This window comes from Hemibagrus wyckioides, linkage group LG15, assembly GCF_019097595.1.
Source record: "Hemibagrus wyckioides isolate EC202008001 linkage group LG15, SWU_Hwy_1.0, whole genome shotgun sequence".
NCBI classification, from domain to species: Eukaryota; Metazoa; Chordata; class Actinopteri; order Siluriformes; family Bagridae; genus Hemibagrus; species Hemibagrus wyckioides.
Genome location: NC_080724.1, coordinates 13,300,001 through 13,312,500, shown reverse-complemented (window position 1 = coordinate 13,312,500; position 12,500 = coordinate 13,300,001). Strand labels below are relative to the sequence as shown.

Below are 12,500 nucleotides of genomic sequence, written 5' to 3'. Positions count from 1 at the left end.
GGCTGAATGAATGAATGAATGAATGAATGAATGAATGAATGAATGAATGAATGAATGACACACTCTCACACCCTCAATGACACACCCTCATGTTAATGCTCATGTTACTGAATGTGGTCTTTATGTTTCCTGTGAGCTTCTGACCTCGTTATTAGATTAGAGACCACTTCACCTCTGTGTCTGTGTAACAAACATTATCTAGAGATATATATATATATATATTTATATATATATCACCTGAATTACTGGCTATAGTACTGTCTTTGTGTGGAAAAGTCATCCATTTGCAGAAATAATGTTTGTAACAAGTGAAGGACTTTCTGTAAACACTCAATGATAGTATGACTACGATTCTCACATAAACTGATGTGTTTTAATAAGAGGGAACTGTATCCACAGCTGCTCGCAGTGATGATCAGCTTAAATTTACATATCAGCTAGTAGCAGATGAGGTTTCCAACTATTTACATAAAAAAGTAGAGACTTCTCTATTTTTATGAAAAGATTTCATTTGCCCAGCAGCAGCAGCCATAAGACTGCTTTCATTCTGAACTCAGTTTGTTTCTGCAGATGTTCAGATGTTGGAAAGTGATTGTGGTTAAGTGAAAAATGTAGTGAGTTTTTAAGGTTTTAAGGATCATGTCACACTTCAACATTTCAATTCTGCTATTTTTTTTTCATGAACATTTAAATGTATATACTGTATTTATTACTGTGAAGCTAAAGATCAGATAACTGTGTAGGCTGTAACATCTGAAAATATCTAAACACTGTCCATTTTTCCTGACTTATTAATGTACCGTTTTTTATTCCCAGGAGTCTGTCCCACCCGAAGCTGGTCCAGTTGTATGGTGTGTGCACGCAGCAGAGGCCCATCTACCTGGTGACGGAGTTCATGGAGCTTGGCTGCCTGCTGAATTACATTCGTCAGCGCAGAGGTTCCTTAAGTCCCCAAAATCTGCTCAGCATCTGCCATGACGTCAGCCAGGGCATGCAGTACCTGGAGGCAAACCGCTTCCTCCACCGTGATCTGGTCAGTGTAAACCCAAAGAGAACCCATATCCCTACTGTATAATGTAATTACATCATTAATTAATAATATTATTTATGTACTGTACTAACAACAGTTTAAATGGTTCACTGTCTCCAGCCATAACATTATTAACACTGAGAGATGAAGTGAATAACACTGACGATCTCCTCATCATGGCACCTGTTAATGGGTGGGATATATTAGGCAGCAAGTGAACATTTTGTCCTCAAAGTTGATGTGTTAGAAGCAGGAAAAATGGACAAGCATAAGGATTTGAGCGAGTTTGACAAGGGCCAAATTGTGATGGCTAGACGACTGGATCAGAGCATCTCCAAAACTGCAGCTCTTGTGGGGTGTTCCTGGTCTGCAGTGGTCAGTATCTATTAAATGTGGTCCAAGGAAGGAACAGTGGTGAACTGGCGACAGGGTCATGGACGGTCAAGGCTCACTGATTCACGTGGGGAGTGAAGGCTGGTCCGTGTGATCTGATCCAACAGACGAGCTACTGTTGCTCAAATTGCTGAAGAAGTTAATGCTGGTTCTGATAGAAAGACGTCAGAATACACAGTGCAGTTTATTGTGTATGGGGCTGCATAGACCAGTTAGGGTGCCCATGCTGACCCCTGTGGACCGCCGAAAGCGTGAATAATGGGCACATGAGCATCAGAACTGCACCACAGAGCAATGGAAGAAAGTGTCCTGGTCTGATGAATCATGTTTTCTTTTACATCACGTGGATGGCTGGGTGTGTGTGTGTGTGTCGCTTACCTGGGGAACACATGGCACCAGTTTGCACTATGGGAAGAAGGCAAGCCAGCAGAGGCAACGTCATGCCTAATATTCTGCTGGGAAACCTTGGGTTCTGCCATCCATGTGTGTTTGTTGTGTTTGAGGTGTTGACTTGGCCTCCAAATTTCCCAGAACTCAACCCAATCGAGCATCTGTGGGATGTGCTGAACAAACAAGTCCGATCCATGGAGGCCGAAACTCTCAACTTAAAGGACTTAAAGGATCTGCTGCTAACATCTTGGTGCCAGATACCACAGCACACCTTGCCAGATACCACCCACTAGGGATACAGTAGAGTCCATGCCTCACCGGGTCAGGGCTGTTTTCCCTGCAGGAATACATTGGAAATGTAGCTTGGGATATAAATACACACATAAAGAAATATTAATAAATGGTTTTATCTCCAGGCTGCTAGAAACTGCCTTGTAAACGAGTCCCTTGTGGTGAAAGTGTCAGACTTCGGCATGACCAGGTACTGACTCTAACCTTCCTCACCATCTTTATTTCCATCTTTAAGTGTAATGAAGGTAATAAAGTGAATATTTGCGCTCATTATATTGTACAAACAACTCTGATGACAAATGCAGAATTTTTTTGCTTTCCACTTTCTGAAATAAACACTGACTTACAACTTCTCAGATACGTTCTGGATGATCAGTACCTCAGTTCCTCAGGAGCCAAGTTTCCAGTGAAGTGGTCTCCACCTGAGGTCTTTAACTTCTGTCGATACAGCAGCAAGTCTGATGTCTGGTCCTTCGGTGAGGGTTTGAGTTTTCTGTATGTAAAAACTTCAGAATGTCTTTTAGATACTTGTGTTAGCTACTCCTGCTAATCTAATCTAATAATAATAATCATATCTTTCCTTCGGTTCTCAGGTGTGTTAATGTGGGAGGTGTTTACTGAGGGGAAGATGCCTTTTGAGAACAACCTGAACCACGAGGTCGTGACCATGGTGATGCAGGGTCATCGCCTATATCGCCCTAAAAAAGCTGCGCCACACATCTACGAAATCATGCAGCAGTGCTGGCAGGAGGTGAGAGACGAGCGTTCATACTCAAACCTGATGTTGTGTAATGAACCTTATTAATGATTTAAAAATAACTCACTCAAGATTAATAACATAAATTATTTAAAGTACAGATGTACAGATGGAGAAGCGAGAGTTTTACATGAATGTCGATTTTCAGCTTCCTCTTCAGCACCAGAGAGGTGTAAACCCAGAGCTTAACTTATAACACCATTATATACAGAGTTTTTTATGATGTTCACCACCACAGGAAGTGTGTGTGTGTGTGTGTGTGAGTGTGGGTAGGTTGGGGGTTGTTTTACTTTGCTCTGCTTCTAGTTGGTTAACATTTAAAACACTATTTCTCTCTCTCTCTCTCTCTTTAGACACCGGAGGACCGGCCATCTTTTAAACAGATCACGCAGATGATCACGGATGAGCTGGAAACAGATAGCCCCGCCTGATCCTGATCACTGATTGGACAATTTGACTCAGTGCTTATGCATAACTGCTCATAAATCTCCTCACTGGATTACACGAGTGACTGATAGAACCTTCCGGAATCATTTAGTGTGAAACGCAGCTGCAAGTCAGTCAAGTGTGTGTGTGTGTGTGTGTGTGTGTGCAGCTGCCTGTACAATCGTATAATAAAAGAAATAACAATCACACAGTGCTGCTTTGTTCTTTATTATGTCACTCATGATGATTTATGTATGAACACACACACACACACACAGTGTACAGTCTCCTGTTGCAGTGGCTCGTCTCTCAGCTGTGTGAAGGCGTGACTGCAGGCTTCATGACCATCTTTAAGGTAAAACATGTCCTATATCACTCTCTCTGAGGAATATTTCTGTTCTCAGGTTTCTGTATTACTGAAGCAGAATTAAACTCATTGCACTGCAGACATATTAGACTGCAAAATAGATAACATCTGTCTATAAACGATCACCATCTGATGTCACATGGTCACTATAGTGATGTGGATGTGACTGAAACTATTAACCAAACTGTGTAGAACGAAACGTTGTCATGGTTTCGGAGTTTGAAAGTCTTACCTCATCATCTGAAAGGTTACAAAATTCCGGTCATTCTGTTATCACTGTGTCTGCATAAGTTACCCTGACATCAAGACACCACTGCAGTGTGCAGGATGTTACAGGCTGCAGCAGGACCACTTTATGTTTTGTTTTTTGAAATTGAAATAATATGATTTGAAGAAATTGTGTTTTATTAAGTAATGTTTGTACTCAAACGTTACTTAATAATCTCAAACAATGTGTCATTCATACCTTGGTGTGTAGGTGTAGGGCACTTCTTAGTGTGCACTTCATCTCATCCCCTATTTTACCAATTAACCCTTTACTTTTTGTATAAATATGTATATTTTATTATGGGGTCTAGACACAGGTCTCCACAAAACACATTTCTCTCTGGTAGGTCTTGGTAAATACAAGTGTGTGTGTCTTGTGGTGTAACACAATTCTTCATTCATTAAACATTTATTGTGTTCAGTCACTGAAGACATTCTTTGTATTTCAGCCTACTTGCTACCACTTAGAATGTGTGTGTGTGTGTGTGTAGGGATATTAGATGACAGAGTTGCTGTAGAGCTCAGCTCTGACGTTAAATTCTTCTTGACATCAGAGTGTAGTTTTGACATTAGATTCTAGAGCAGTTGTGGGTCACTGATTTATTGTCAGTTGTGTGTTTGTGTAGATGTCATGGCAGCCTCCGTACCACGGCTCAAAGTTCCGTCATGTTTATGGAAAACCAGCTTGTAAGGGCCAGAATTATGATGGTCTGCCAATCACTCGCGGTGTCCACGACAACCACTGCTGCGCCGTCAATCCATGCTTCATCGCAGTGGTCACTGAGTGTGCTGGGGGTGGAGCCTTCACCGTCATCTCCATCCGTCACGTGAGCGTGATTCTTATTGTACAGAACCACAATGAGGGACAACAAAGTGATGTCATCAACAACGCACCTGTGTGTGTGTGTGTGTGTGTGTTACAGAAAGGTCGTGTGGACCCTCATCACCCCCGTGTGTGTGGTCACAGCGCTCGGGTTCTGGATGTTAAGTGGGATCCATTTGATGATCAGCGTATAGCTTCCTGTTCTGAAGACTGCACGGTTGGTAACTATGAAAACAAGCCTTACTGCTGCTATGGCAACCAAATTGCTATGGCAAACAACAGCTACCATCGCCTCTGGTTGAACAAACACTTGTGTGAGGCTTTGATTGGATAAAACACTTTTCAGCCATCTGTCTATCATTCCTCATTTCTGCTTTTTTGTTAATGTCTGTATCATTTCATCATGTCATACTTCATACTTCACCCCTTCTCTTCTTCTCCAGCTTCCTGTTTCTGTCTTCATCCCTCCATTCATTTCTCCCTCCCTCTCTCTCTCTCTCTCTCTGCATGCCCTACTGTTCTATTTCTATCATTTCATTCATCTATCTATTCATTGTTGTATCTTATATTTTATCAATATATCATTCCATCTATAATTTCTCGTCTATATCCTTCTATATGCTGCCGTCTCCCTGTTCCTGTGTGTGTGTGTGTGTATGTGTGTGTGTATGTGTGTAGGTTAAAGTGTGGCAGATTCCCTGTAATGGATTGAAGGGTAATCTGATCAAACCACAGAAGGAGTTGTTAGGCCACGTCCGGAGGGTGGGGCTTATCGAGTGGCATCCAACCGCAAAAGACATCTTGTTAAGCTCTGCCTACGATTATAGAGTGTGTATAGACACAGACACACACACATACACACAGAGACTATCATCTTTATACACATATTCTGGTGTGTCTTTATGCTGTGTGTGTGTGCTGCAGGTGTGTGTGTGGCGTGTGGACCATGTGGGTGTGGTTGTGGTGAAGACTCCAGTGTGTGTGATACACACACACACTGACCTGGTGATGAGTGTGAGCTTTAGTGAGGACGGCAGCAGAATTGCGACAACATGCAGAGACAGACGAGTCCGAGTTCTCGAGCCACGCACAGGGCACACACTTCAGGTACACACACGTGTGTGTGTCTCTCTCTCTTCATAATACACAATACTTTATATTTACTTTTGTATGTGTGTGCCACCAACCCACAGCAGGAAACAAGTCACTCTTTATTAGCTGTGCAGACCCCCCACACAGGAAGTATCTCAGTGTGTGTGTGTGTGTGTGTGTGTTCAGGAGTCATGTAATGAGTCTCACAAGGCTTTCAAGGTTCTGTTCCTCTCTAACCGGAACCTGCTGCTCACAACTGGAACTTCCAAGTGGAACCAGAGACAGTTCGCCCTGTGGGACCCGGTAACACACACTCACACACACACACACCCACACACACACACACACACCATGTTTCTTCAGGATTATTGACACTGGGGTGTGTGTGTTAAAGGATGATTTATCTGAGCCATTGTTGGAGGAGGATGTGGATGGAGGTTCTGGTGTTCTTTTTCCATTTTATGACCCTGACACACACATACTCTACCTGGCTGGCAAGGTATAACACACACACACACACACACACACACACACACACACACACACACACACATATATATATATATATATACAAACAAATGCACACATTCTCTCCCTCTGTGTGTGTGTGTGTAGGGAGATGGCAATATTCGGTACTATGAAGTGAGTTCGGAGAAACCGTACATACATTTCCTGGCAGAATATCGGTCTCCACTTCCACACAAGGGCCTGGGCAAGTACAAACACACACACACACACACACACTGTATCACTATACAGAGGCACTGAGAGAAATGTTCTAGATTCTTCTGATTTTTTTTACGGTTATTTGGAGCAGGTGTGATGCCGAAGCGAGGTTTAAACACTGTGCAGTGTGAAGTCTTTCGTTTTTATCGCCTCGTTACAGTAAAAGACCTCGTGGAACCGTTATCCTTTATTGTACCAAGAAAGGTAAACAACACACTTTTAAGCATATTTCATTTCAAATATTTTTTATGCATATATTCCATCCTGACCGTGATGTTCAGTCTGAGGACTTTCAGGAGGATATTTATCCGATGACAGCGAGCAACGAGGCGGCCATGACGGCTCAGGAGTGGCTCATGGGGCAAAACAAAGGTGAGTTTTCTGTAGTCAGTTTACAAACATCTGAGAATGTCTTGCTTACACACAATAACCTGTTCCACACTTTCACTGCATGTAAGGCCTGGAGTCGTTTCTGAGCTCAGTAATTTGTCACTCTGAAATGTTCACTGGGTCACACTGTTCAAATGTGTACACAGATGTTCAGTAATAATAAGATTTTATTAATAAGATTTCAGCCTTTAAAAAAAGCATATAAAAGATATCATGTGCTCTGTATTCTGAAGGCGGTGCCTCTAATTAATCTTTCATTAAAAACTAACCAAAAAGTGCAACATAAAGGATTAAAATATGTAATGCGGCTGCTAAGATAGTGAAACGTATTTCTACAATTAAGCTGCTTGATTTAAAACATAGCAATGTTGCCACCTAGCAGCTGGTAAATATAAATAAAATGTTCTGATTGTAGGCCCGCTGCTGATGTGTCTGAGGCCTGAGACCAAAGTGCAGAACCCGTACCCAGCTCCAGAGCAGGACACTGAGCGCCCAGCCTGCAGCTTGGACCTCCTCCAGGAAAACTACAGAGCAGAGAAATCGGCCAATGAGAAAGCAGGGTATGACATTGTTGACCTATCAGAGTGGCAGGAGGATGAGACTCAGTGGAACAGCTGGACAGACAGATGCTTTGGGGTTCGGTGGTGCGAGTCAGTGGCTTACACGCCACCGGCCGTAGACAAGGAGGTACAGTTAGACTCAGTGGAATTTGTTCTCAGTATTAACCTGAATGAGCTCAGTGTGAGTGTCTGTACATTCGCTGTGTGTTTCAGCTGCTGAATGTGTTTTATAAGCAGCAGGAAGAGATCAGGTCACTGAGGCAGCAGCTATGTCAGCGAGACAGCAGGATTCAGCAGCTGGAGCTGGAGATCAAGAACATACGCAATCAGCTGAGAGCCTCATTCTGATTAAAACACGCAAAGAGCCAACGGACCGGAGACGGACTCGGTGAACAGAGAACGGTGTGACGATGTGAGTCAAACTGAACTGAGCAAGAGTACAGATAAGCAGCATGCCCAATCTTAAAAGGTTCCTGTGGTTAAGATAATGACGTGTTGCAGTCAAATTAATTTGAGCTGGGTTTTTTTTACACATTTGTAATAAACTAACAGCTTCATTTACAATGTCAGCTTATATGATCGATGTTGTGTCTATGATACAAAACACAGCACACTTTTGACACAGCTGAGAAAAAGTTTATTTCATAAAACATCACTATAAACATCATCAGGTGACAAACATCCACTCATTTGTCTGAACAAAAATACAAAACAATTTATCAAAATTACAGTACAGTGATTTTCCAACGTCACAAATCTACTGACTGACACAAGTCTAATTTTGCAGGACCCTAAATGAATAAATCTGATCCCAATGTACAATATTGCTTTTAAAGCTTTGTTCATTCTACAGAATGGAAAATCCAGAGTTTGTGCAAAACTGCAGCGCATTAATCCATTCCATAAATCCAAACTACGATGAATCATGCGACTGACTGAAGTTCAACAGTATCTCCATGTGTGATGTCACTTGGTTTCTGCTACATTGTTCTGATGAACTACTGAGGACTGAGTCCTCTATGATAAACCCATTTTGTTGTTATTTAAATATATTACATTTCTCCTGAGAGCAAATCTGTAAACAGACTCATTCTGGTCAAACAAACGCAAATCATCCTCTTGTCCGTTCTTCAAGTCCTTGGTTGTGATTATGAAGTTCATTTGAATTCTGTTTAATTCATGATAATGCTACAGCATGAATGTTGTTGGGGTTAAAGTTGAAGAATAATTGGAGCTACCTGATTGACAGGAAGTCAAAATACACGGACAAATGTGACAGAGATTGAGACTTGAGCTTTTTCATTTAAAAAAATTTCAAACAAGGTTTTTTGCTGTTTTGTTTTTTTGTTATTTGATTTATATCAGAGATGTGAAACATAAAATGTGGATTGATTTGGAATTTTGTGTAAAGCAATAAAAAGGCCTGTATTTAATTGTATCATTTGTAGTGTAGTTTGTTTTAAGGTTTGAGGCAGAAATGAGTTGAATGTGTGAAATGTGGAGTTGGTGATAGAGACTGTTGATTCAGGTGATCATCACACCACAAAAAAATACACAGCTACATCCCTACTATTTAGAATTCTACTTATTTATTAAGTTTGACAAGAAAGCATGAACCTCCCAACAACATAAAAGCTAAAACTCTACTCGAATAAACCCCAGAAACTAAACTCTAACTGGCGGGTAATGCTGTAACCATGGAAACGCACTCTGGTCAATACCCGTTTATCTGTTCAAGCTAAATGCACACGAGACAAACCAGTCATGCTACAGGATGTTAGACAACATAAACACTTCAAATATGTACATTCCAACAAGTAAATTAGCAATCTAACCTCTTACAGTGACATCAGCACCATGATTTAAAACATAGTTAGTTCATTTTATTGGCTTATGCTTGATTTTTTCAGTGTTCTGGATTTTCTCAGTTTATACAAGTTATGGAACCTTTAAAGGTGTAATTTTTAAAGAAAAAATGTAAATTAAAGCTTAGATCTAAAAAAAAAAAAATGATCGTTGGTCAGTCAGAATGTGCTGGAAATAAGCGTAATAATGTCACATTTACAAGTTTTGTGACATCTACAAGACTCAGTGGTGGGCCGTCAGGGCCAGCAAGGCCTTCTCTGCTGGCCTAAACAGCAGTGATCTGAATCACTGACTTGGATTTTAATATATTTAATATATTTTTCCATGAATGTGTATTCAATTATTCCCAATAGTCTATTCTCTACATTTCATAGCTTTTCTCTTGGTTGCGCTGCTTCCAGTAGTGTATATTTATGATAAGAGTATTTATCCAATCATATTTCAGCCAGTGGATGACATCATGTGTTCCCAGAGTGAAAGAAATCTGCCTTAAGGCCTTCAGGATCAATAGTGCAGGCGCCCGTAGCTTAAAATAAGTGGCAATGACATTGGAGTTGGCGTCACTGGGGCCGTCTAGCAGGCATACGATTACGTCAGCAATTTCCCGTCCTTTGATTGGATAATTGGAGTAGTCAGAGGCAGTGAATCGCACAAACCAAATAAAATATATACATTTTAACTCACAATGGCTGACAGAGGAGAAGAAATCGATTTGGTCACAGACATCCTTACAAATGCATTTTCAAGGCAGACTGTAATAAAATTGACTATTCCTTGTGAGGTGCGAAATACTGTAGCCTAATTTCTTTTTTACTTTGCTATTTAACAGTTGATTAGTATCTATTGCCGTGGGGTCATAATGATGGTATAGAGGTGGATTAATTCAGGAAGGACACCAGTGAAGGCCTAGGTGTGAAATGCATGGCCTGCCACAGACAAGACTAAAATGGAGCTTGTGTGAACGTCATGACGTGAGCATTTAAGATGCTGTTGAATGATGTAAATTAGGTCAAAGTTTCCCCTCATCCTTGTATTTTATAAAGAAAACCAGAATTATTTTTTTTTAGAATAGAGTTCAGTAAGCTTGGTTTCGGGTGGAAGTACTATCGTTTAGAGAGGAAAAGAAGAAATGAAGCTGGAATATTAGAAAGATGATCGATTCATCAATAAGATAGATTGAAGGACATTGTTTTTCATTCAACACCTGAGTTATTAATGACTAATTGTGCAAATATGATTTACAACTGAGGCTTTTTTCCTTTTATAAAGATGATTGCAGCGTACAGGTGTGAAATGCTGACTGATGTCAAATACAATAACAACTATAAACTAATTTCTCTTTTAGCTTGCTTTTACAAGTTAATTACTGACTTAGATTTATAAATTAGTTATTTAAATTAATAGGATTTTTTCCATTTAAATAGAAAATACAATTCAAAGCTTTTAATTTAGAAAGAGATTTAATGGATAAATAAGTTACACACATTTTAGCCTTTAAGTGTTTTAGAGTCAGACTCTGTAGGAGGCGTAGGTCTGGGAACAATTCTAACAAATGAAGCTCATGAGTTTATTTCAGCATCATGTGAGGCTTTAGACAGGATGATTGATCGATATGTTTGATTGTTCAGCGCTTGTTCTGAGCCGGTCAGAAGATTGGATTGATTTCACAGTGACGCTGGTTTTAAAGCTCTTTCACACGAATGTTAATGTTGCATTATTCCTAAAAGTGTAGTAAGAGTTTACTGAGGAAGACTGTCACATCCTCTTGATCGTGCTACTCAAGCATATCAGTTTTTTTCAGGTTTGCAGTGCATTATGGGACGTGCGTGCTGGAGGCAGATTTTGGCCTCAGTTTTGACACCAAAGCTTGACCTTTGACCCTTGTGTAACCCTGAGGACCTATAGTGCAGAATTAGTGGTAGCTGAATGGAGAAGAGCTTTTTGCATGTCATCATCAGCAAAAGGAAGATAAACTTCAAGTGTGAATTTCAGAATTCACTTATTACACTCACTATTTATGGTCCCTACATAGTGCAGCTGTATTTGTGCTTGTGTTTGTGTGTGTGTGTGTGTGTGTGTGCATAATAACTGTGCATATTCAGTTCTTCTGTAAATCTGTAGTGACTATCATCCCTACTTAGTGCAGTGCTGTAATATTAGTGCAGGAAAGTTTTGTTTGTGTGTGTGTGTGTGTGTGTGTGTTCATTTAATAAATGTGCGTCAAAGGCTCCAACCAACCTCCTGAAGCTGTTCTAAGAATCCTCACTGCTCCTGAAGTTCTCCAGAGCAGTCCTGAAGTGTGTGTGTCTGTCTTTGTGTGCATGTCTCAGTGCTCATTGGGCATGTGCCGGATAGTGTGGAAGATCCAGTCCATCTTGGTGGTCCAGCCACCATGGTGGGCATCATTCATCTGCTTGGTGAAGTACTCCAGTGCCTCCTGCTGGCTCTTCTCCAGAGCAAGGGTTTTCCTCAGGTAGGCGATGTCGTCGAAGCTCTGCAGCTCAGGCATCCCACAGCCCAACAGCAACGAGAACAGGTTAATGAAGAGACCTGCGTGTTGACGGATCGCCAGGTACGCTTTGTAACACATCTCCTGAAACCTACACAAACACACACACACACACACACACAATTAGAGTCCACAATCTCATAAGCCTGATAAAATGTTGCTATAGAAACAACTCCTTCTGACCAATCACAATCCAGACTATTTTAATAAATACGATTTCTCTGTCCAGCTGTCAGTGATGAGGTGGGACTTCTCGAACCTCTCGAACTCCTTGGTCTTGGTACACTCCTGCACTCCTTTGCTGATGACGATGAGGAAATCCTGTGTGAGGACGAAGGGGACACGCTCACGCTTATAACCAAACTTCTTCTTCTTATGGTCTAGAAAATGTCCAAAGTCTATATGGAACAACTACAGAGAGACAGACAAAGAAAGTAAGACAAAAAGACAGACAGAGAGTGAGACAAAGAGAAATTAAGAGCATATATTGAAATGAAAGCATAAAAACTCATGGCACAATTACGTATTTGTGTAGAATCACACTGGTGTTTGGTGCACATTATAGATATTGTGTGTGTGTGTGTTTGTGTGCTACCTGTCCGTTCTCTTTGAC

At 40.9% G+C, this 12,500-nt stretch overlaps 3 protein-coding genes across 15 annotated transcripts in view; 2 read left to right on the top strand and 1 right to left on the bottom strand.

Moving 5' to 3' along the window:
- Positions 1-3,494, top strand: part of tec (tec protein tyrosine kinase) — a 20,279-nt gene extending 16,785 nt beyond the window's left edge. The window contains exons 14-18 of the mRNA XM_058410716.1: positions 817-1,033; positions 2,230-2,294; positions 2,462-2,580; positions 2,698-2,855; positions 3,215-3,494. Coding sequence (XP_058266699.1) covers positions 817-1,033; positions 2,230-2,294; positions 2,462-2,580; positions 2,698-2,855; positions 3,215-3,292 — 637 coding nt within the window. The 3' untranslated portion in view covers positions 3,293-3,494. The remainder of the gene's footprint in view (positions 1-816; positions 1,034-2,229; positions 2,295-2,461; positions 2,581-2,697; positions 2,856-3,214) is intronic.
- A 7-nt stretch (positions 3,495-3,501) lies between these two features.
- On the top strand, positions 3,502-8,950 carry coro2ab (coronin 2Ab). 7 transcript variants are annotated; one of them, XM_058410722.1, is made up of 12 exons: positions 3,502-3,642; positions 4,548-4,748; positions 4,845-4,961; positions 5,423-5,572; positions 5,669-5,851; positions 6,023-6,139; positions 6,231-6,335; positions 6,452-6,548; positions 6,654-6,766; positions 6,844-6,934; positions 7,368-7,639; positions 7,726-8,950. In XM_058410722.1, the coding sequence occupies exons 1-12, from the start codon at positions 3,538-3,540 to the stop codon at positions 7,858-7,860; spliced, it is 1,686 nt and encodes a 561-aa protein (XP_058266705.1). In that variant the 5' UTR covers positions 3,502-3,537; the 3' UTR covers positions 7,861-8,950. The 7 variants fall into 7 exon arrangements, 6 of the variants coding, with proteins under 6 accessions (XP_058266705.1, XP_058266703.1, XP_058266704.1 ...); XR_009206792.1 differs by having other exon boundaries at positions 4,548-4,961; positions 5,423-5,851; positions 7,726-7,924; positions 8,366-8,950; XM_058410720.1 differs by having other exon boundaries at positions 5,423-5,851.
- zgc:158659 (uncharacterized protein LOC791141 homolog) overlaps positions 8,933-12,500 on the bottom strand; it is an 18,361-nt gene continuing 14,793 nt past the window's right edge. For 6 of the 7 annotated variants that reach the window (XM_058410707.1, XM_058410706.1, XM_058410708.1 and 3 more), the window contains 3 exons: positions 12,483-12,500; positions 12,147-12,298; positions 8,933-11,978 (listed from right to left, as the gene is read on the bottom strand). The exon at positions 12,483-12,500 is cut by the window's right edge and continues 100 nt beyond it. In XM_058410707.1, the coding sequence (XP_058266690.1) occupies positions 11,705-11,978; positions 12,147-12,298; positions 12,483-12,500 (444 nt within the window). In that variant the 3' untranslated portion in view covers positions 8,933-11,704. Of the gene's footprint in view, positions 11,979-12,070; positions 12,299-12,482 lie in introns of all 7 variants that reach the window. The other variant, XM_058410711.1, reaches the window with a different exon arrangement.